The sequence below is a fragment of the Parus major genome, chromosome 7 (genome assembly GCF_001522545.3).
Source record: "Parus major isolate Abel chromosome 7, Parus_major1.1, whole genome shotgun sequence".
Classification (NCBI taxonomy): Eukaryota; Metazoa; Chordata; class Aves; order Passeriformes; family Paridae; genus Parus; species Parus major.
The window spans coordinates 5,052,384-5,073,707 of record NC_031776.1 but is presented as its reverse complement, the minus strand read 5'-3'; the positions used below and the strand labels follow the sequence as shown (position 1 = coordinate 5,073,707).

At 46.6% G+C, this 21,324-nt stretch overlaps 2 protein-coding genes across 5 annotated transcripts; both read right to left on the bottom strand.

Annotated features, from left to right (window-relative positions):
- Positions 1-92: 92 nt before the first annotated feature.
- Positions 93-9,044, bottom strand: KMO (kynurenine 3-monooxygenase). 3 transcript variants are annotated; one of them, XM_015635450.2, is made up of 15 exons: positions 8,901-9,044; positions 7,697-7,766; positions 6,493-6,590; positions 5,554-5,643; positions 5,307-5,355; positions 4,646-4,733; positions 3,707-3,872; positions 3,123-3,194; positions 2,225-2,346; positions 1,630-1,777; positions 1,190-1,247; positions 997-1,079; positions 633-734; positions 489-548; positions 93-303 (listed from the first exon to the last, which is right to left on the bottom strand). In XM_015635450.2, the coding sequence occupies exons 1-15, from the start codon at positions 8,952-8,954 to the stop codon at positions 136-138; spliced, it is 1,428 nt and encodes a 475-aa protein (XP_015490936.1). In that variant the 5' UTR covers positions 8,955-9,044; the 3' UTR covers positions 93-135. The 3 variants fall into 3 exon arrangements, with proteins under 3 accessions (XP_015490936.1, XP_033371862.1, XP_015490937.1); XM_033515971.1 differs by lacking the exon at positions 8,901-9,044 and adding an exon at positions 8,058-8,104; XM_015635451.2 differs by lacking the exon at positions 5,554-5,643.
- Positions 9,045-10,526: 1,482 nt separating this feature from the next.
- On the bottom strand, positions 10,527-19,581 carry C7H21orf58 (chromosome 7 C21orf58 homolog). Of its 2 annotated transcripts, none has more exons than XM_015633974.3 (9): positions 18,860-19,581; positions 17,575-17,640; positions 16,822-16,879; positions 15,324-15,391; positions 14,388-14,531; positions 13,844-13,958; positions 12,296-12,435; positions 11,679-11,845; positions 10,527-10,611 (listed from the first exon to the last, which is right to left on the bottom strand). In XM_015633974.3, exons 1-9 carry the CDS (start codon positions 18,950-18,952, stop codon positions 10,596-10,598), a joined length of 867 nt encoding a protein of 288 aa, XP_015489460.1. In that variant the 5' UTR covers positions 18,953-19,581; the 3' UTR covers positions 10,527-10,595. The 2 variants fall into 2 exon arrangements, with proteins under 2 accessions (XP_015489460.1, XP_015489461.1); XM_015633975.2 differs by lacking the exon at positions 18,860-19,581 and adding an exon at positions 17,882-17,960.
- Between the last annotated feature and the right edge of the window lie 1,743 nt (positions 19,582-21,324).

The following is a 21,324-nucleotide window of genomic DNA, read 5'->3' as shown; positions in this document are numbered from 1 at the left end:
GAAAGGGAGAGAGGCCAAACTGCTTTCAAGGGGCTGCAGGAGCTGCCAAACCTCATCCCAAGAGAAACAAAATCACCCAGCTGAGCCAACAATCTGGGCCTTCATTTTTATTACAACAAAGAGATCCCCATACATTTAAGCCACTTGTGAGCCAAAGGGAAGATTTCCAATATTCTTCAGATAATGGGACCAGCCCCACAAGTCTTCCAGGCAGAAGCTGAAGCTCCGTGCCAGACGCTTCATCAGCAGGTAGGTGCCACCCAGTCCTGCTGCTCCCACAACAAACAGCCCTCGATTAATTACCTGCAAGTGCAAAGAGAAACCCCGACATCATCAGAGGCTGGCCCCTACCCTGCAACACCAAGCAGTCATCACACCTGGTAATATCCCACCAAAAAAGCTGTCCCTCCCCAAGCTGGGCAGTGCTGGTGTGCAAGATGCTCCCCAGGCTCACGGCATGGGGAGGATGGGCACCACCCTTGACCAACCTTTGTCTGCCACTTCCAGCGTAGGAGGGCCTCATGGTAGCGAATTCTGGTGAAGGTCACCTGGGAGGGGTTGCAGGAGAATGTCACCACCCCAAAGCCAGGCAGGAGGAGCTCACAGCAGTGGGAGATGACACGCTGGCTTACCATGGTGTACAGCGGGACGATGGTGGAAGGCATGAGGGCGTGGAGAAAGTTGTCTACGTGCTTCCGGAAAATGAACCATGTTGAATTCACGTGCTCACGCATCTGCAACAGAGCAACAGCCACCCCTTTGCAATGGGTTTTGTCAGAGCTCCCCTGTGCTTTGCTACCTCTCCCAGGAGAGTGATGCAGGGATCAGTGCCTCCTCAGCCCCAGTGACATTCCCAAGGAGCTGTGAGGCTAAAACCTGCCAGGGTGAGAGCCCAGCCAGGGATTTGCCAGAGGCACTGCCTGCTGCATGCATCCTGAGAGCACTACTGTGTGCATGGCCCACAGAACCACAGGTCTGTGTGGGGCTCTCACCTACCTCTACATAATTGTACATGGCTAAATCTGAAATTGCATGGTCATCTGGCACCCTCAGTCTGGAGAACTCAGGGAGACAGGCACCTGGGAGAAGAAAGTAACAGTTCACAGGCAGCTCCTGCAGGGTATCCAGCTGCCCTCAGCTGCAGAGGGATGTTCCTCTGCTCTCACATGTGCCCAGCCACCTCACGTACCAAGGTCATTGTGGAACTGGTCCATTAATTCATCAAAGACCAGACAATCTTCAAAGCCCTGGAAGGAATATTAGGGGTTTAATAGGCATAAATGACCCATACATTCAGAAGTGCTCTCATGGATCCTTGGCTATTGTAGCTGTTTGGTCCCACTGACCACAGCTTCAGAGCAGGAGCCTTACTCCAGGCCCTGCTGACAGGGGTCTTGAGAGAAATTGAGGGGATTGCTGCTGATTTCCCAGCTGCCTGGACCCCCCTCTCATGTAGTCTTCTGCTCCATGGGAAGGTGCCATCATCACCCTGTCCCCAGTTCTTCAGAGGACATCAGGCTGTGGGACAGCCAGCCCATGAGCTCTATGGAGTTAAACACTAAAACCAGGCATTTGTGGGTGAAAGGAGTGGGATCCCCACCAAGAGGGACAGGCCAGCCATGAACTTACTGCATTCATGCCCTGTCCGTAGAAGGGCACAACAGCATGCGCGGCATCTCCCATCAGCATGCACCGGGAGGAGAGGTTGTAGGAAGAGCACTTCACAGAGATCATGGCCTGGGCTGGCAGCAAAAAGTAATCGTGCTTCAGCTCTTGCCTTCAGGTAAAACAACAGATTTTGTTGTGTGGAGCCACAAGAGAGAAGAGCAAGCCATGCCACATCCAAGCTCAGGAAGCCAGGCCACAGGCACTGTCAGCTTTGGTGTGCAAACCCCAAGCCTGTGCACTAGGCTGTTTGTGCTGGGAAAAATGTGGAAGTCAACTTCCCCACTGTGGACCAGATATTTTGTCTGTAGGTTTTAAATTCTACAAACAACTTAATTATTGACATCTTAGTCCTCTCACTGTGAGCTGCAGTAGCTGTTGGCCAATGTAGGAAGGACCAGAGAAGATCTGAGTTTCTCAGTTAATCTGAAGCCCTGGGATAATTCATTCTAAGAGGAATCTGCCTAACACAGCTGAGACTGTTGATATCATCCAAGAGAAAGCCCATCCCATAATAGATAACTGTTGATGAGTGAATAGGGGAGATGGGAACACTCACTCTCCGATGAGGGGAATGGCATCTGGGAAGTAGGTCTGGAAAAAAGCCAGCACTTGCTCGCCTGTTGTGAGCTTCTCAAATTCCTCAAAGGGCATGAAGAGTGTGCAGGTGAAGGACTTGTCCTGCCATCCAGGAAAAAAAGGTCAGTAAGAAGCCCAGAGAACAGAGAGACCCTGAGGCAGCAGTTCAGTGCCCAGCCACTGGCAATCCCTGTGACCCACTGGCACAGCAAGGGATGAATGTCTGGCCACCCCCTTTCTCATGTTGGGCAGGAACAGGGAGGCAGAAACTGTGTGTGACTGGCCAGCATGGGCCTGGCACACTGTCCTGGTGCTCCTGGTATGTAGTTTATAACATCCAGCTGCAGAGTGCTGGTTTGTGGGGGTCTGGGGCACAAATCCTGTGAGGAGCAGCTGAGGGAGCTGGGGGTACTTAGCCTGGAGAAAAGGGGGTTCAGTGGAGAACTTATCACTCTCCACAACACTCTGACAGGGGGATGGAGCCAGGTGGGGGTCGGGCTCTGCTCCCAGGTAACAAGGGACAAGACAAGAGGAGGCAGTCTTAAGCTGCACGAGGGGAGGTTTAGACTGGACATTAGGAAGAAATTCTTCACAGAAAGGGTGATTAGACATTGGAACAGGCTGCCCAGGGAGATGGTGGAGTCAGTGTCCCAGCAGGTTTTTAAGGAAAGACATGGCACTCAGTGCCATGATCTGGTTGACAAGGTGGTATTGGGTCATAGGTTGGACTCTGTGATTTCAGAGGTCTTTTCCAATCTAATTGATCCTGTGTTTTGGTTATTCCATGACTCCTGACCCTCCCAATCCCTGCCACCCCATCTGTTCATCCCCACCAACCCCCTCCTGTGCCCCAAGAGAGCATGGCCCTGGGTTAGCACCATGTTGGGCAGTGCAATCATCATGAAGGTGTTTCTCGGCCAGATATGGAGGTAGTTTGGTTCCATGGCAAACTGAAAGAGAAGGAAAATTGCCTTGTATTCTTGACCTGCCTGCTCAGCTTCCCCAGCCCAGGCCCTGGCTTCCCTCCACACAGCACAATAATTCCTATGGGAAGACACAACAACTACAGGGCCCCTTTCTGGTCCCTGATGCTTCAGGGAGACACACAGCAAGGTAAAGAGGAAAGGATAAGAAATATGGGTAAAAATCTGATGCTTTGCAATTGCTGATGTCCTCATAGACAAATTCCCATACCTCCAGGACCTCTCAGAGCCAGAGTTAATCTCACCACTCCAGGACAGGTTTTAAGATTCTAAGATTTTTGCATGCAGGTACCAACACTGGCCCCACTTTTGGAAGAGAAAGAGATCTATGTCTTCTCTTAGGGAAGGTTTAATCCCTTGCCTGAACCCCAGGTGAGAAGTGAACTCTTCCAAAGCTGTTCTAGCAGAGCCAGAGTGAGAAGGGGGTGGGATATCCAACCTGTGAAGGTTGCAGCAGCCCCTGGGACAGGCACACTCACATCTCCATCCTTGGGAGGGATGGTCAGCTCCATGTAGCCATGAGGAATGTACTCGTGGCTGTAGTTGAAGCGTGTTTGCCTCATGAACTGTTTTCTGACTGTTGAGAAGGCTCCATCACACCCCACAATGAGATCATAGGTCAGTTCCAAGATCTGCTGATCGGATCTGAAAGCAAGACAGTACCTTGGATCAATCTGATCTTCAGGGTCCATTCCCACCCTAACCATTCCATGATTCTGTGGATAATCCTCCTGTAACTCCGGGCCAGCTCAGCACCACTGTGCCCAGAGGATCTGCCTTTTACAAAATGTGTTAGTAATCTTCTAGGGAAGATCGGCTCTCACTGCCTGGGAAGCACAGCATTAGGATAAATAATTATCCTGTCAGCATTGCAGGAGGCATCTTTGGGATAACACTGCTGTTTTGTAGAGCCTACAGCACCTGCCAGGAGGATGGGGGGTAGGACCAGAATTTCCATGAAAGACTGTGAAACAAGGTCGTGGAACCACAGAATTGTTTGGGTTTGAGGGGACCTTAGAGCTCAGCCCGTTCCACCCCCTGCCATGGGCAGAGACACCACACCAGGGTGCTCAGAGCTCCATCCAGCCTGGCCTGGAACACTTCCAGGGATGGGGAATCACCAGTTATCCACCCTCCCTGATGAGCAATCTGTCTCTGGACCCAGTGGTATGTTTATCCCCTGCACAAGTCAGGAAATGTGTGCCTGCTGGCAGGCTGGGGGGTTTGTGAGTTATTTAAACCTTCCTCAGTCTCTCCCTGAATGCTGTCTTGATGTCTCTCCTTTTCAAAACTGGCACAAAGTTTTGCCTGCACAGTAGTTTCAAAACTGAGATTGCTCAATTGTTTGAGGTTTTATGAATGATTAAGCAGAAACTAGCTGACCACAATGCTTGATCCCACGCTTGGCCAGGCATTACCTTTTTATAGATAATGTCCCCGACTCTGCATTGCACCCGAGGAGCTTGTGTCCAAAGAACAGTTTAGTGTTGGAGTACTTCTCAGCAGCTGTGAAAAGAAAAAACAACAAAATGTAGAGGGGTTTACTGTGACCACAAAAAATATTTCCAAGAGATCCCTAAATTATAGGGATTTTTGCCATTACAGCAAATAATTTGCTGTGTTGTGTGAGGGCCAGCAGGCAGGGCACACTGGGACTGGTCAACTATGGTTTAAACTATTTGAAAAATGCAAGCAATCCTGCAAGGATTTTTTTCTTCCCTACAGCTTTCCACCACCACTCCACTCAAGTTCAGGATGGGGTGAGGTGCCTGCAGTCGGTGGGGAATTTGCATAAATTTGGTCTAGTCTGACTACATACTTGGCCACAGAGCTCCAACTTCTCTTTGTCTCTGTACAATCAGGGGTTATGGAAAATGCCACAAACTGTGACAAGGCTGGGGAGGTCTCTTCTTCTTTAGCTGGGGAACAGCACAGGTTTTCCTCTGCTAGTTCAGGTTTGGACTTCCTAAGATCTGGATAAGGGAGCTTGGGGCTCAAAGTCTTCTAGTCACGGGGAAAACCCAAAATCCCCAGCAAAAAGTGTGTTAGAAGAATTTGCAAACAGAAGTTACAACCTACCTGTCAGCAGCTCTTTGTTTAAGTTTGCTCTGTCCACAGAGATAATGTACTGCAAGGCAAACAAACAGGGGGTTCAGAAAGCTTTGCTGAAGGACACTCTGCGTGGCCAGGAAACCCTCCCTTCCAAGTAATCCCCTTCCCTCATTCTCTCCAGCCTCTCCCACACCCATGAGCCCCACACTGTCCATGACACAGAGACACAAATGCTAACAAAGACCTCTTGTGCTCTGCAGAGCAGCTCCAGTACCTGGTTCTTCTTCCCATAAGGGATAGAGTATTTTTTCCCTGAAGGTGTGTGTATCCTCCTTGCCCGCATAGGAATGCCCTTGGCCACGATCTGAAACAGCAGGGAAACACAAGCCATGCTTCTGGCCAAAACTGTGGGATTTTAGTACAGGTTACCAAGCATCATCCCCTCACCCAAGCACTGCACTCGGGGAAGAATGGGGGGTTCTTTCCTCACACATTTCCAAATAACCAGGGAAAATTTTAACAGGGCTGTCAAATCAATTTACTACAGTTTACTGAGATTACTTACAAGCTCATTCTCATAAAAATCAGAGGGAAATTGTTTTTGGATAGAAGGGACATGTAAAATCGCAGAGTGCTGGACAGGGCAGGGGATGAAAGCCAAATTACATCCAGGGACTGGGATGTGTGTTGTCAAAGCCTGGGCTCCTCTGCAGGGATCCAGGGACCAGAAGATCCCACCACAGCCAACAGCTGGTAGCCAGTACCCTGCAGAAGAGTGCTGGGCTCCCAGCCCAGCATGCTGGGCAGAAGGCAGTGTGGATGGATGTCAGGGGTCAGCCCAAAGACCAAGGTTTTCTGGGAAAATACAAATCTGGACATGTCAGTGGGGAAAACAGCTGCCTTTATTGCATCCTGCTTTATTGCATCAGCTCTTTTGGGAGTCCATCTGCTCCTGCCCTGTTTGCCCTCTTCTCCAGGAGGGAGGGGAGCACAGCAGGGAGGTAAACACAGGAAGGTGCTTGGTGTCCCAGGGAAGCACCCACTGCCAGGTGCAGAGCCCAGCTGTCTGCCATGGGGAAGGTCCTGCTGGCAGATGTGCTGTGAAGCAGGGGAGGGCCAGACTGCAGGCATGCAGTGGAAGAGGTCTGGCTGGGACAGGGCAAGAAAGAAGAGGACACAGAGACCCCCACCAGCACCAGATGTGCCAGAGTACCTGGTTCTCCATCCCCACAGCTCGCAGGGCTTGGCGTCCCCTGTGAGACAGGGCCAGGTTGATGCTCCTGCCACGCGCAAAGCTGGCCACTCGGATATCTGCAGGGGAGAGCAGCTGGTTGTGGAGGCAATGACAGCACAGCCTGGGGAGGGGAACATCTCCCAAGCCCCCTGCAGAAACAGCAGGTGGGGTAGGGGGAAGCCTAGCCTGGATCCTCCGTGCCACCTCCAGCCTGGCAGAAGCAGCTGCAGCCAAGAGCTGCAAAGGGAATGCTGGATTCTGACAGCGCCCCACGTGCCAGAGGGTCCATTAACATTAAGAGCCATTTCCCCTCTAAATGGAGAAGGCTGAGCAATGAATGCCTGCCAGGTTCTGCTGAGGTCCACAGGCTGATGCTTTTTGTGGCGTTGGCAGGTCACCTTCTTCATGCCTGATCAGATGGAAATGTCTGGGAATTGGCCTGTTCCTCCTCTGAGTTGTCTCTTTTAGACTTCCTGGGCTGTCTGGCCAGTGTATGGGACAGAGCTTCCTCATCCCAACATGGGTATCACTGTAAGCAATGGGACAAATGGACTAGCACAGCAGGAGCCATCCAACTCAGAAGGCAGGTGAGAGCAACCAGAGGCTTTTTGAAGCTGTGGAACTTGTGTCAGCTGTAAGCCATGCAGCAGAACTGCCTGTTCTGCTGTCTGTCAGGGCAGGGAGAGTTACTGCAGAGTGTCAGGCACGGCTCCTCCTCCCCTTCACTGCACACTTGAGTCATTTCGCTCCCCATGGTATCATTCCCACCTGCCATTCAGTTTGCCACCTCTACCAAGGATTTTTTTGTCTGCCAGCTGACAGATACTGAAGATGAACAATTTCTCTGCCTTTAGCTCCAAATCCTAATTTCTCTTTTGTGGTGCCTTGTGGACCTGGAGGCTCCATCTCTGGATGGAGCACTGTACTATAATGCTTCCTGCAGAGACCAGGCTTCAAATGTGAGGATTTGAATTACTGTTTAAGCCAAGAGTATAAAAAGGGCACCATTTTAGTAGATAAAGAGTGGGTTCCCTCTACACAACATGAACTTCAAATAAATGCTCCTCCCCACCACAGGAGCTAAAGGGGAGAGAGAAAAGAACATCCCCAAACTGCCACTCTCCAATTTGGGTATTTTCTTGCAGTTTCAGTGAGCTCTCAGTAATGATCAGGCTGACCTTACCTTCTCTGGCTTCATAAACATCAACATGGAAACCTCGTCTAGCCAAGAAACAGGCATTTAACGCACCCACCTGCAAGAAAAGGATCAGGAATGGTGGGTGAAGTATTTCAGAGGGCACTACTGAGATGCATCAAAGGAAAGAAGTGATCAGGGGATGCAGCTCAGCATAAACGGGGAGGTCCTTTGACCAAGAACCTGGGAAGATTTTTTACTGAAGTCCTCTGGCAGCCCTGTGTGTTTGCAGAGTCTCCAAGACAAAAGCCACCCATCAAAACTCTTTTTATAAAGTCTAAAATGTTTGTAAAGTTTACACCAAGCTCAGGCTTGTTTACACACAGCAGCTGAGTGCAGCAGGGCTCACCTCTTCAGCCAGAGACAGCAGGAGCTGGTGTAGACAAGTTCCCAGCTCCTTTCTGGACTCTGTTTACCCTCCTCACTAGAATTCAGAGTGTAGCAGCATTCCCTTGGGAACATAGTGAGGGAGAACAGTACAAATATGTCCTGTTTGTAATTTAAATTAATTTAAACATCTAATTTCCATTATGAATTGTTGTCAGAACTACAGCCTCTTCTGTTATCACTCTTTTCCAAGAAGCTAATATCCAAAAAGTCAAGAGAAAGATGTAGGTGCTGCAATGCCCCGAGCTGTCACAGAATCACAGACTCATAGAATGGTTTGGGTTGGAAAGGATGCTGAAGACCATCTTGTTACAACCCCCTGCCATGGGCAGGGACACCTCCCACTAGACCAGGTTACTTCAGAGCCCCATCCAGCCCGGCCTTTAGTGTCACACCTCTCTGCAAGTAGCAGCAGATGAGAACCATTCCCAAACAAAAGTGGGCAGAGGAAGGCATTTCCTCACAGCCTGGCTTTTACCACTTTCAGTTCTTACAAAGCATTTCCCACTAGAGATTTGGTTACAGGCAAAATCAGCCAAGGGACTGGGGAACCTGGCAGCCCAAACAAGGACTTTTATTTGGTGTACCTGGGCACCACTGCTCCACCCACTACCCAAACCCCTTCATCCGAGAAAAGGACAGGAGCCTCCCACAGTAGGAACTCAATCAACCCCTTTACAACACCCCATCATCTGTCAGAGGAATGATTTTAAGAAAAGCATTCACCCCCACATTCAAGCAGTGTTTTTACAGCCCCAGCTCCCCAGCAAACACAATCATGCAGCAGCCAAATGGCATTTCCTACCAGACCACCACCGACAATAGCAACTCTTTTCCCTCGTGGGTCACAGGGCTCCATGCTAGGTCAGCCCCTGGCTCTCAGATCCCTGCTCAGTCTCTGATCCCTCTGCTTCTCCCCAGTCCCTCTGCCCTTGCCAGTGGGGAGGGGAAGGGAAGGACTGTGGGTGGCTGAGTCATGCCTGGGCTCTTCTCCCCTAATCCATATTAAAGTTTAACTCCCAGCCCAGAGACTGTCAGGGAGTCAGCCTGGCTGAGGCTGAGGTGTTGAGAGAGCAACGTGGTGTTGTTCAGTCAGGCTCCATCCAAAGGCCTCTTTTGGAACTTGTAGAGCAATCCTGCAGTCTCCAAGGAATACACACAGAGCAGGAGCCAGGCTTTTGCACCAGCCAGGCTTTTGCTGGGATGCAACTGCAAAGGCATTGGTGGGACAACGTGGAGTGACTTCTGGAGCCTCACACACTCTCTCCTGAGGGTGGGATGGAAGCCACACTACTTGCCCAGGAGCCTCATCCCATCCTTGAGCACATCTTTCATCCAAGGAAGCTGTGTGTGGCTCAGGCATTTTGGGGGGTGATGCTTAGGAGAAGGTCCATGTCTGCTCTGCAGAAGCTTTCCAGGACTTAGACAAGGCTGTGAGGAAACATCTCTGCAGGCATTATCTCACATGCCCATCCTTGGGAGGAAATGCTCTGCTGAGCCAATGCTGCTCACAGTAAGCTTTGAAAAGGGAGGAGCCAATTAGGGCCAACACACAATAATTAAACAGCAGACAGTGAAACTGCCGAGATTTGTATCATCAAGTACAATTTATTGCTAAACCTGTCAGGCACCAGCAGCTTTGGCTCATAGCATTGTTAAGGTAGAAAAAGCCCTCTGAGAACATCGAGCCCCAAGTGCTAACCCATCACTGCCAAGCACACCACTAAGCTATGACCCTAAATGCCACATCAGCATAGCTAGCAAAGACCCACAGGAATGGGGCAGGACCCAAATGCATCCCTGGGCAGCCTCTTCCTATGTCTGACAATGTTTCCAGTTAAGAATTTCTTCCTAATATTCAATCTAAATTCCTGTGGCATAACTTGAGACCATTTCCTCTTTCAGGTAGTTGTAGAAAGTGAGAAGTTGTAGAGGGCAATAAGAATCTCAAAGACGACAGAGCAGAGAGGGCGAAGAGCAAGGTAGGTTTTACACAGTAAATAAATTATTCACTAATTGGTTTTGGAACACAGCACACTATTTAGCTTCCAGCAGTGGCAGTTACTATCTTTCCTTCATTCCAAACAAAATTTAGGTCCCTGGGTTTTCTTAATCAGACTCGCTCACAAACTGCATGAGGCAAACCCAGTGTACAGATGTTCTCCACTTTAAAAACAGAAGGTGGGAAGATATTGAGAAAGTGCTACAAAATGATTGTTCATCTTTCTATATTAAACAAAACCAGGCTGCTGAGAGCATTAAAAAGTGTTCCTGATAAAAGCTCTGAGTGAGCCTTTTAAGAAGTTCTAAATAAAACTAAAAAGAACAGGATAACATGGGAATGAATTAAAGCCTGCCCTCTGAAAACTAGTGGGAAAAGTAAAGGAGGGAATAGTGCTCAATTTGTGTTGTTGAAGAAAAAGACAATGGCTGAGGAAGAACATCAGGATTTTATTGTTTTTAGAAAGGCTATGGTCCACTTGCAGAGGATCCTGTATTGTCAGTATGTGGGCCACCTGCAACAAGAAAAATGGGGTTATTGTGTTTAGTAAGAGTCAGTAGTGCTTCAGCTGCAAAAAGATGTGTTTGGTCTCACAGGTTGTGGGGAAAGGCAGCTGAAGAAGAGGAAGAACATAGTTTAAAAGCCATGACAAAACCTGATTTCTTCAAACAGTGAATTGCACTGATCCTGACAGGAGCCAGGAGTTCTTTACTGGTTCAGATTACAAACCCGTGTCAAGGGGAAATAGGTAGAAATGTTCATCCCTTATAATCCCATTAGGTAAATAATCTGTTCAGGAATTCAAATCCTCTGCTAAAGAGGGCTGTACAGATACCCCTGCCAGCAGGTCATCTGTGCCCAAGGCTGCAGCTGCCTCTATCCTGTTCTCCTGTTCACTAAAGCTCTGAAAGAGCAATGGCACAGAAATAAAAGTTGAGCTCTCACAGTGTGTCCCCATGTCACCCTCCCTTCCATGCTCTAGCAGGGTGCACTTCTTTACCAGCCTTGGCATACAAGAACTTCCTAGCACCAGGCAGGACAAGCTCAGATGAAGGCACAAAGCAAGTGAGCCCCTGGAGGAGCTGGCTGTGACCTCTGCACAGGGCTGAAGGGCTCCATGGATCTGGGAGCATCCTGGGGAAAAGCTCATCCATTTCTGCACTTGAAACCCACCCCCTTCAACAGCAAGCTCAAGCTTATGGCAAAGGCTCAGCATTATTTCTGATACTCCCCCCCCCTTTTTACCATTTTTCTTAGCTGGTGGTTTGGGTTTTTATTTCCCCAGGAAATTCTGATTAGCAAATATCCCAGCAGTGCTTTAAGAACATAAATCCTGCTGGGAACCTTAGCCCAAGCATAAAACACTTTCCCCACCCCCTGCCTTATTTAGCAGATGACTGCTGGGTGTACAGGGAGAGCCAAAAGGCCCTGCAGAGCAAAGCAATGCAGCATGGCAGGGTGGGGGATCTGTGTGATCCTCATCCTTGTCAGATCCCCACCTTTATTTCACAATCTGCCTTGCCTCCCCACCTGGGCAGGGAGAAACTGTGAAGTGCACTTCACAGCTGCCTGCTTACTTACATAGGCTGGGCAGAGCCTGCAGTCCAGTGCTGTGCTGGGGATGTGGACAGGAAACCTCTGGGGGTCACTGGGAACACCTCTGTGGGAGGGTAATGATGATGGTGGTGCACCACAGGTGGCTTGGGCCTGTCTGCTTTCATGGCCAGGGGAGCAGCGAGCTGCAGGTCCTTGGTGGAGAGAGACAAAGGGTGGCTGCAGAAACCTGTGTCCCCACGGTTTCTGGGGGGTCCCTAGCTGAGGGGTCAGGGTTCCACTCAGCCACCCCTTGGGAAAGGAAGGCCTTTGGGATGTGTCTGGAGAAGAGTCTGCAGGTTCCAGTAAAGAAAGTCCAAGAACATTTGGTGATTTCAGATTTCACCTGATATTCGGACCCCGCTCCCTCCAATTTACTCCATTAGTCAATGTCAGGGAAATGCAGAATGACAGGATGGCCTGGAGAGGAAGGTGGGCATCAGGGTATGCTCTTCCTCTGTCATCTTTCCTAAGGTTCAGTGTCCTCCACAGTCCTCTGGCTCTCCCAGCCCTTTGTGTGCTGTGTCCAGGCCTTGTTCCCTCTCAGGGAGACGAGCCATTGCCTGGTGTGGGCAAGGATGCCCTTCAGGCTGGGGGATTGTTACCTGCTGCGTGTGCTGGGGCAGGGCACAGCTGGCTCCCCCAAGCTGGGTGAGCACCGTCGGTGGCAGAGCCTTCAGCATCATGTTTTGCATCATGATCTGGTGCATCTGAGCATTCTGGATCAGCATCATCTCCACCATATCTGGGAAGGGAAGAGCAGGGTAAGAGCTTTATCCACAGCTGCCGAGCAGCAGAGGCATCTTGTCAAGGAGAGCCCTCCAGCACACAGACTGCTCACTGAAACCAAGGCAGAGCAGCTGGAAGGGGGCACATGAAGAATATTGGCAATATTTCCCCAGAAAGTGCAAAGTTAATGTTTGTGAATGGGATTGTTCATACCAGATTTCTTGTTTCTCCTCCCTTCTACAAGAAAGCTGCTGCTGAGTATCTTGTCTGTTGCCTGCCCTGCATGCCCACACCCCCACCTATGCTGGATGGCAGGATGGAGAAGGGATGCAGCTTTCCCTTACTCCAGCATGGACAGGCTCCTGACTGTGCTCTCCATTGCTTCAGCCCCAGATCGCTGCTTTCCATATGAGAGGTTTCCTCAAATTTATGTGATATTGCACTGCCACCTTGAGAGTCCACAGCTTCATAGAATTGTAAAGGTTGGAAAAGACCTTTAACATCATCAAGCCCAACCCTTAATCTGTCATTTCATGCACATCAAATCTCCTTACATGATCTCTGGGATCCAAAGGACTTGTGCAGTATAACTAATTTCCTTTGGGAGAAGTGAAAAAGGGCAGGTGAGGAAAAAAAGAAGGGAAAAAGCAATGAAGGCAACTCTCATTTTCCTTTTTTCTGATCATACAAAAAGTAGTTTACATGGACCAGCTTCAGAGAAGTCATGAGTGGATTGGGACTATTTTGGTCATGGAAATAAACTCTGATTCAAAAATCCAGACACTTAGATGAAGTGTGAGCTGAGAAATACTGCTGTTTCATGACTGAGGATTCCTGTGTGGGATGAACCTTTGGCTGAAGGCTGAGACAGGGAAATTGTCCCAGGTTTTAGTTCATGTACTACTTCACAGTAGCACCCACCCATGTTTAGAAACAAACTCTTTTATTGGCATTGCACTATATTTAGAACAACACTTTCAGATACTCTGTCTTGTTTCCAAACACAGAGTACAAATAAAAGCCTGAGGAGATTGAACAGCCGGTTAGGAAGGAACAAAAGAATAAAACCAGATATTAGAAGCCTGTTTGCTAATTCTGGAATCATCCATGGGTTTGACTTTTTTAATATTACTCAGTGCCATGAGTTGATTACTCATGAGCTGAGCTGTTTTGCTTTCCCAATCTTCCCTTGAGTTTGTAGTTCCTCTTTCTTTAGTTTTAGTGATAAGAGTTTGCCTTAATGCCTTTCACAACTGGTACCCATCCCACTTATGAAGCACAACTCCCAAAGCTCCACCAGCTCATTAAACAGCACATCACTAACTAGCTTGGCCACTATCCCATGTCCCCTTCCACCTGCCACCTGCCCTGCCCCTCTGCAGGCCTAGTGACAGGAGCTGGCTGCTTTTTGGAGAATTTGTTACCTTCTTTAATGCTCCCAGGGCCGGGGGCTGCAGAGGGCTGGGCTGGCAGAAGCTGCGTGACCAGAGGGGATGGCTGGGGCAACTGCTGGATGATGGTGGCAGGCTGAGTTGGCATCTGGAAGAGGAAGGAAAGTGGAGAAGTCAGGGTTGGATTTGGCCAGCTGGTCTATCTATGGGAACAGCTGTCATCTGCCTAGGCTTCGGGAAAACTCTGGGATTCTCGTGGAGAAGCTGTGGAGGTTGTGGGCTGCATGAGCAGACTGATTGTGTTAGAAAGTGGCTGAATGGCCAGGCTGGAGTCTGGGCAGCTCTGCCACTCCTTCTGCCATCTTGTTCCAAGGGTAAACCATTCCTATTGTTAATTTTGAGCCTTATTTTCAGGATGAATTCCCCTTAGGTTTTGTTGCAGGCAGCAAGAGTCCCATAAAAGAGCAAGAGATGTATCTTCCCTTTTTGCGGGATGAGCAATTCCATACAGCTCCCAAATGATTGTCAGCTCGGACTGGCACAGTGCTAGTGGTGCTTTCTAGGAGACAATCCTTACTGCCTGCTGGATAATCCTTGGTGGCTCCACTTGGGAAGCTGGGAAAGGGATCTGGTAGACTTGTGGGAGGGCAGCTCTGTGGTCATGGCAGTGTCCCCCAGCTGGTGCAGATGGCTGTGAAAGCTCTTCCAGAAGGTGCTGCTCCTGCAAAGTCAAGTATTTTCCTGAAGAAAATCTGGTCACAGCAAGGCAGAGAGAATGGTTCTGCTCTCTGGATGAAATGGGATTAGCCCCTTAGTGCATCAAGGGCACTGTCAGTGCCTGTGTAAGTATAAAGAAAGTTTTCCTTCCCACAGATCTTGAAGCATAAGCAAAAAGGATTGGGAAAAAAAACAAACAGTGCAGAACAAGCTGCCAAAAGTCTGGCAAAACATTTCAGTAATAGCTGGTATCTTCCACAAACTAGGAATAAATAACAATTACTATTGTCTCTACTTTGGCATTGCTAAAAATCCCTTCTTTGCATTTTGGCACAGAAAGTTTACGATACAGCAGTTCAGGACAAACAGAATCATCCCCCTGTAGTACCTGAGGCAGGTGCAAGCTCCTAGAGCTGTAGTGAGGGCAGCCAAGCTGCTCCCCAGGCTCTCTCCCTCATTAGCTGGCCCAAAGCATATTTTTATATATATATATATAAAAATATATATAGATAGATAGATATAGATATATAAAGATATAGATAGATAGATAGAAAAACTTATTATATCTATATGTATTAAAATATATAATATATGTAATATATTATATATTATAATATATTTTAGATAGATAGATATACACATATATATTATTATTATATATATTATATTCTAAAGCAGCAGAGCACTAAATCCTGCCCAGCCCCAGAGCTAAAGAACAGGAAAACACTGAATCCACATCAGCAGGGGATGTACAGGTCAGTGGGCTCTGTTACTTCTGGCCAGAGAGGGCTCTTACCCTAAGCTCCTGCAGCAGATCTTTCCTTTGCCTCAGGGCACTTTGGAGCATGTCCTGAGGTCTGTTCCCTGGAAGAGGAAAAGTCCATTATCATCTCAAAGGATCACAAAGACAGAGCTATTACAGCACCTGTATTACAATATTAATATGGAAAATGTGTTATTAGATAGCTTAATATTGCATATAGGTAAAGCCTTAATAATAACAATAAATAAATAATAATAAAATAAGGGCCTTGTTACCCATGTAAAACCATGGCTCAGGCCTGCTACTTTGGCTAAGCAGAAAAGGGCTATGGGAAAGAGACTCAGCTGAATTAGAGGCAGAAAAACAAGTTATATAACCATTGTGTGTTCACATTGTGGTGTATGGTGGTTGGTTGGATTATGCTTGTTGTGATTTAAAACTGTGTAACTGGGAAAGGCCTAAATGCTCTAAAAGGCCTGGTTTTGGCAATAAAAAGCAGAGGCTCCCCTCTGCACCTGCCTGAGGACTCTGTGTTGCCCTGCTTTAACAGCCTGAGTTCTTCCACAAAAGGCTTGTGGAAGAAAAGGGTGTTTTTTGTCAAATACATGAGTGGAAAATGACTTTATGCATGTGCAGTCACAGCTGCTCAGCAGCTCTACAAAGGTAAAACACCTCTTAAAATAAACTCTTTAGATTGCTCTCTGAAGCCTCCTTTTAACCTCCTGGTTTAGGAATAGGTTTTAGCCTGAAGGTTTCTACCCTGTGCATGCAGAGGATAACTGTCTGTAGTAACACCTTAAACAAACTACGGTTTGAATGTCAACGTTTCTGTTTCTATTTTGTTCTGAATCAACTTCCTGTTCAGTTCATCCCACACATGGCTGATTTTGAACTCTCTTGAAATGAAGATAAGCAAGAGTGTTTTCAGGTACTTTGGAGCCATGCTTGGTGTCTGCTCTGGAAAGCACAATTTCATATTTTGAAACTGTAAGTTGTTATAGGGGATTTTTAAAAAAAATTTGGCCACAGTATTAGAAGATCCCAGCTATTTGTGCTTCAGATCAATGAATCCACAGTACAATTTAGAAATATCACTGAGCTTTTACTGGTATAGCCTTGAATTATTTATAAATAATATAAACAGTGCATGTGCCATGCAAAGAAAGGAAGTGTTCCTCCTGCCTTTTCAGAATCACCAAAGCCAAGCAAACAGCTGGACTACAACAGGGGCTCACTCCTAGGTGTAAGAGCCAGGACAAACTGGATCACCATCAGTTTGCTCCAGCTGAGCCAGCTGGAGAGGCTGCAGAGGATACCTGCAGCCAGGAAGTCATCTTATGTTAGTGCTCAGCTGGTTGTTCACTTCCCCTGGTCAGGAAAAAAAATAGCTGAAGAAATGCAAAAGATAAAAAGCAGTTAGCTCACAGCTCTTAGGGAGGAGAGGGGATCATCTCCTGAGGAACTCATGCCTGAGAACATAAGCAAGCCCTTTCCAAAATAGGCCTATAATTAGAACAAATGCTTCTCTTACTTGCTGCTGGGAGAGACATCTCCATCTTCTCTAGGTTCTCCTGTTCATTTTCTAGTCTCTGTTGGCAGAACCATAACCAGGACTGGTTATAAGTCAGGCAGAAAAGCTCACAAGGATTTAGAGGCCTATGGCATGAGTTTGGGATGGAGGAAATAGAGCAGAAGTGGAGAAAAATGGTGGTTCTTAATAAAGTATGAAATGTCTCATTAAAAATCTAGTTACAGTAATGAATAGTCATGTTTCCAGCTGCCCAGGCTATTCCAGACCTTAAAATTGATAGCATGGTGAATCAGGAGACATATACATAATTTATTTTGTAGGGCAGAGAGCTGCATCATATGAAGAACTTGATAATGTTCAGTTTGAGCTTGCCTGATAGTCCAAGATCTGGACTCTTGATTCAGCAAAGGTCTGACCAAGGCAACACATCTTATGTGAAAACAGATATGAAATTGCCTTAAAACAATCTGAGACTCTCTTTACCCAAGATTTACTCCTAAACTTTGCCTGTCCCAGCTCAAACTGGCTTTGAGCTAACTGGTGACATCTCCCATAAAATCAAAGTCAATTTAATTTACTGTAGCTCCATGTAAACTTGTACAATGTCAGTTAAGAAAGTAAGTGTTACCACTCCTCAGTGTATCTCAGTAGAGTCATGCTGTTTTAAAATACATTGTTAATGCTTAGACATGCAAGAGCAAAAGGCAGAGCAAACACTGCAGAATTCTTACTTTTTCTAGGAGTTTCTCTTACCTTTTCTAGGAGTTTGAGTTTCAGTCGTGTCAGGTGATCCACCACTGAAGGATCTGCCATTATCTCCTGGAAGAGCAGGCAGGTAAAAACATGTTAAAAAGCTAAACAGAGGCAGATAGTTTTTCAGTGCTCATTTTTTTTTCCTTCCACAGTCTTCACGGAATAATTCCATTATTAAAAGACAGTAATACAAGAGTAGAAATTGAGACAAGCAGATAAAAGCTTCAGTTTCACTCCCAGGTAAAAATGAATACAGGCATTCACAACATCACAGACACAGCTTTTCCTGCCGTTTCTCTCAACATACTTTTGTGCTGCAGGTTGCTCACAGGAAGGTAACTGAGACTGAGTATTTATTTGTCTGTTCCTAATGGTTGCTATCCTTCCCCTGGCAGCATCGCTAAGCCTGGCATCTGTGTTGTTGGAGCCTTCTAATTAGCTCAGAGCTTTGTGCCTGTAACCTGGTAGCTATAGTTTGTAATGTCAATACATAACATAAACAATTTCATCTCCAGGCACAGAAGCTTGTGTACCTTTGGTAAGGCAAATGCCTGGCACAAGACATTTGTCCACATTAGTGGACAAGAAAAAAAGAAATAAAAGCCAATGGTTCTTTAAAACAAGTCCAGTGCCAGAGGTCACTTGCTGACTGGTGCCTGTTTATTCCACTATAAGGGGTCTGCACACTTTTGACAAAGTCCTTTACATGAGTTATTACTACACAGTAACTAAAAAAATTAAGGAGCATAGCTGGAACTCACCCCTGGGTAAGTTCAAGAGCAAAGAGGTTATGGGGTAACATCCTTTTGCCTACCATCTCCCAAGAAACCTGTAGAGTGTCTCCCTCTCCCAGCAAAGCCCCACCAGCATCAAAACAGGGTAACATTTATCGGTGACATCCATAAAATGAACAGCAAGGCAAGAGAAAAAAGCCAAGTAACAGACACTCCTTCTCAGTATCATATTTTAAGGCCAGTTCTGCTCCCAGGAGAGACAAGTTACAACCCCTTCCTCACTCGGAGGTCACAGCAAAACTGCTGTGCAGCAGAGCCAGTGCTGGCAGCTGGAGCAGCTCAGAGATGCTCCTAAGCTGTGTGAGAGCAGTACAGATCACCTCCCCCAGCTGTGACCCACACAGGCTGGAAGTCACTGGAGAAATCAGGGAAACCAAAGTACAGGGATCCCTAAAACAGCTGTGCTGTGTCAGAGCTGGGGTTCAGCTTCCTCTGGCAGGGCTCTGTGGTGAATGGCAGAAGTGACAAGCCAGGACAGAAAATCCTCTCACCTGCCAGCCGTTCTTCTGGGAAACAACTCTGACTCCATTTCTGTACTTTAAAACACCAACAGGATTTTTCTCTGACATCTTTGAGACCTTCATCCAAACAGCTGCAACAGCCTTTGGCAAGGAGCTTCCTAGTTATCTTAACCATAAGCATAAGCCTAGTAATGTTGGTAAACTGCATCATTATAGTTTGCTTCTGTGCTGGGAAAGAAACCTACCCCTTTTTGATTCCTGGTGAATATTGAGCTGATTATTTTACCATCAACTGATTTAGTACAGTGCCCCTAAAAACTGAATTTCTAGAGCCTTCGTTGCAGTATGAATAGAGGGTTACAAGTAAGTCTGACAAAAAGAACCAGCTATAAGCATTCCATTAAAAGCACAGCACCAGTGTTAAGCAACTGAATTTACTAAAGAGGAAATGATGAGAAATTCTTGCTTGGTGCGACAGGTATCCCAGAGAAAATCCAATACTAGGAGGAAAAAATAAAATTATAAAAAAAAGGCAGAAAAAGCAAAAAGCTTTCCAGCAAAGCTGCTAAAAAATCTCTCTCTTCCCACACTTATGGATGCCTTGGTTACAGTGTGATCCTTACTCTTGGGACATCTTACAACCTGCTAATTAATGGGGTGCCAGAAATGTGCCAGCCACACACAAGATCTTGCTGAAAGGGATCTGTAGCTACACTGAATCCCAAATAAGGGATCACACTTGAGAATGAGGATTCAAAAGAGCAAAACCAGACAAATTTAATCCTGCAGAGGAATAACAGGTGTGTTACATGCACCTCACAGGACATAATTATTCTGCTCTATTTAGCAGCGCTGAAGTCAGAGTTTGGACACTGTGCTTATTTTTAGACATGGTGGTTTAGAAGGAAAGTAAGTCCAGGAAAAAAAAATAAATAGAAAGGATGCATTTACAAAAAGGAAGGTTCTAAGGAAGACTTTAAAGAACTGGCTTTGTTTAATTAGTAAGTAGCTGGTGAGAAGAGGACAGGACAGAATTTTTTAAATAAATGAGAGGATGCAATCAAAGAACGGGGTGGAGTGGGGGAGTTCCATCTGGAAAAACACAGGCATTTGGCTTAATGAGGAAGAGAAAGCCTGATAAAAATGGGAAAAGAAATTCTTCATTAGCCACTAAGGGAAATGATGGAGCAGCTATTAGACAAAAAAAACTTTCACAGAAGTTGTTTAGGAACAATTAAAAAATCAAATGTGTTGAACATTGTAGGACTCCTCAGATACAAGAAAGGATTAGATAACCTGATGAGGTCCATACCAGTATTGCATTTCTTTGATGTCTTTTATTGATTCTGATATTTTATATCCTTAATTTTCATTTCCGTGAGTTCAAAAAGACAATTTAAAAAGATATTATAATAATAATTATTAGAGGGGTGGAGCAACTCTGCTGTGAGGAAAGGCTGAGAGAATTGGGATGGATCAGCCTGAAAAAGAGAAACTTTAGGGTGACCTAACTGTGGCCTTCCAGTGTCTGAAGGGAGCCTACAAGAAAGATGGAGAGGGACAATTTACAGGGGCCTGGAGTGGCAGGACAAGGGGAAATGACTTCCCACTGACAGAGAGCAGGTTTAGATTGGGTATTAGGAAAACATTCTTCTCTGTGAAGCCCTGGAACAGTTTCCCCAGAAAGGCTGTGGCTGCCTGATCCTGGGAGGTGCTCACTAAGACATTCCATAATTCAGTCTTTGTCTTTTGGTAATGACTGCAGGCAATCTCAGAATCCTGGCTAAGAAATCAGACAGCATGACAGAACCACCAGGAAAAGCAAATAATTTACCCCAAAGTTCAAGAGTTCAGCCTTGTGCAGACCCTTGGCTGTTTCAAGAGTGGGCTCTGCAACCAACCTGCTGCCTGAAGTTTGTAGAGACATGAAGACATTTTAAAGACGTTGACACCCACACCTTCACCCTCAGAATTGTTTGTAAAAACACGAGCACATGTCTTCCTCCCTGTCAGATCCAGCACGAGTGTGGTTTGCTCACTGAAACTTCCACTCTTCCTGAGAAGAGTAAAATCATTTGTGAAGAGGAAAGCCAAAAATACTGCGCCCCACAAACCTCTGCAGTGGACTTTTTAATGCTTTTAAATGCTTGCCAATCCAGCACACTGCTGAGTAACAGATTTGACTGCATTTTTATAATATTATTTATAAATTTATATTTATATACTTATATTTAAAATATATATTAAATTTATAACTTAATGATTTCTAAATACAAAGAAGCCACCAATTTTGTAGCTCCAATAAGCAGAGCAAAAAGGAGTTGAAGATTGCACATCTGGGATCTTATGGCCCTTCAAGGACGTTGGAGTAACCAGAAGAGTCCAGAGGGGATTAAGGCCTGGACAGCTGGAGACTCCATCTCCGAGAAAATGACGATAGATGGTTCAAAGAACGACGACCAAATTAGCACGAAGAACGAGAGATCAATGAGCCA

Coding starts and splice junctions, on each gene's coding strand:
- KMO (XM_015635450.2), bottom strand. CDS start 8,954: ATGGAGCCCTGTGACCCACGAGGGAAAAGAGTTGCTATTGTCGGTGGT. Junction 5,644..6,492: donor CTGTGGGGATGGAGAACCAG/GTACTCTGGCAC, acceptor CTGCTGTTTCAG/ATCGTGGCCAAGGGCATTCC. Junction 4,734..5,306: donor AAACAAAGAGCTGCTGACAG/GTAGGTTGTAAC, acceptor TTCTTTTCACAG/CTGCTGAGAAGTACTCCAAC.
- C7H21orf58 (XM_015633974.3), bottom strand. CDS start 18,952: ATGAAGGTCTCAAAGATGTCAGAGAAAAATCCTGTTGGTGTTTTAAAG. Junction 17,641..18,859: donor CCCAGAAGAACGGCTGGCAG/GTGAGAGGATTT, acceptor CTGCTCTTCCAG/GAGATAATGGCAGATCCTTC. Junction 11,846..12,295: donor TGCCCCAGCACACGCAGCAG/GTAACAATCCCC, acceptor CTCTCCACCAAG/GACCTGCAGCTCGCTGCTCC.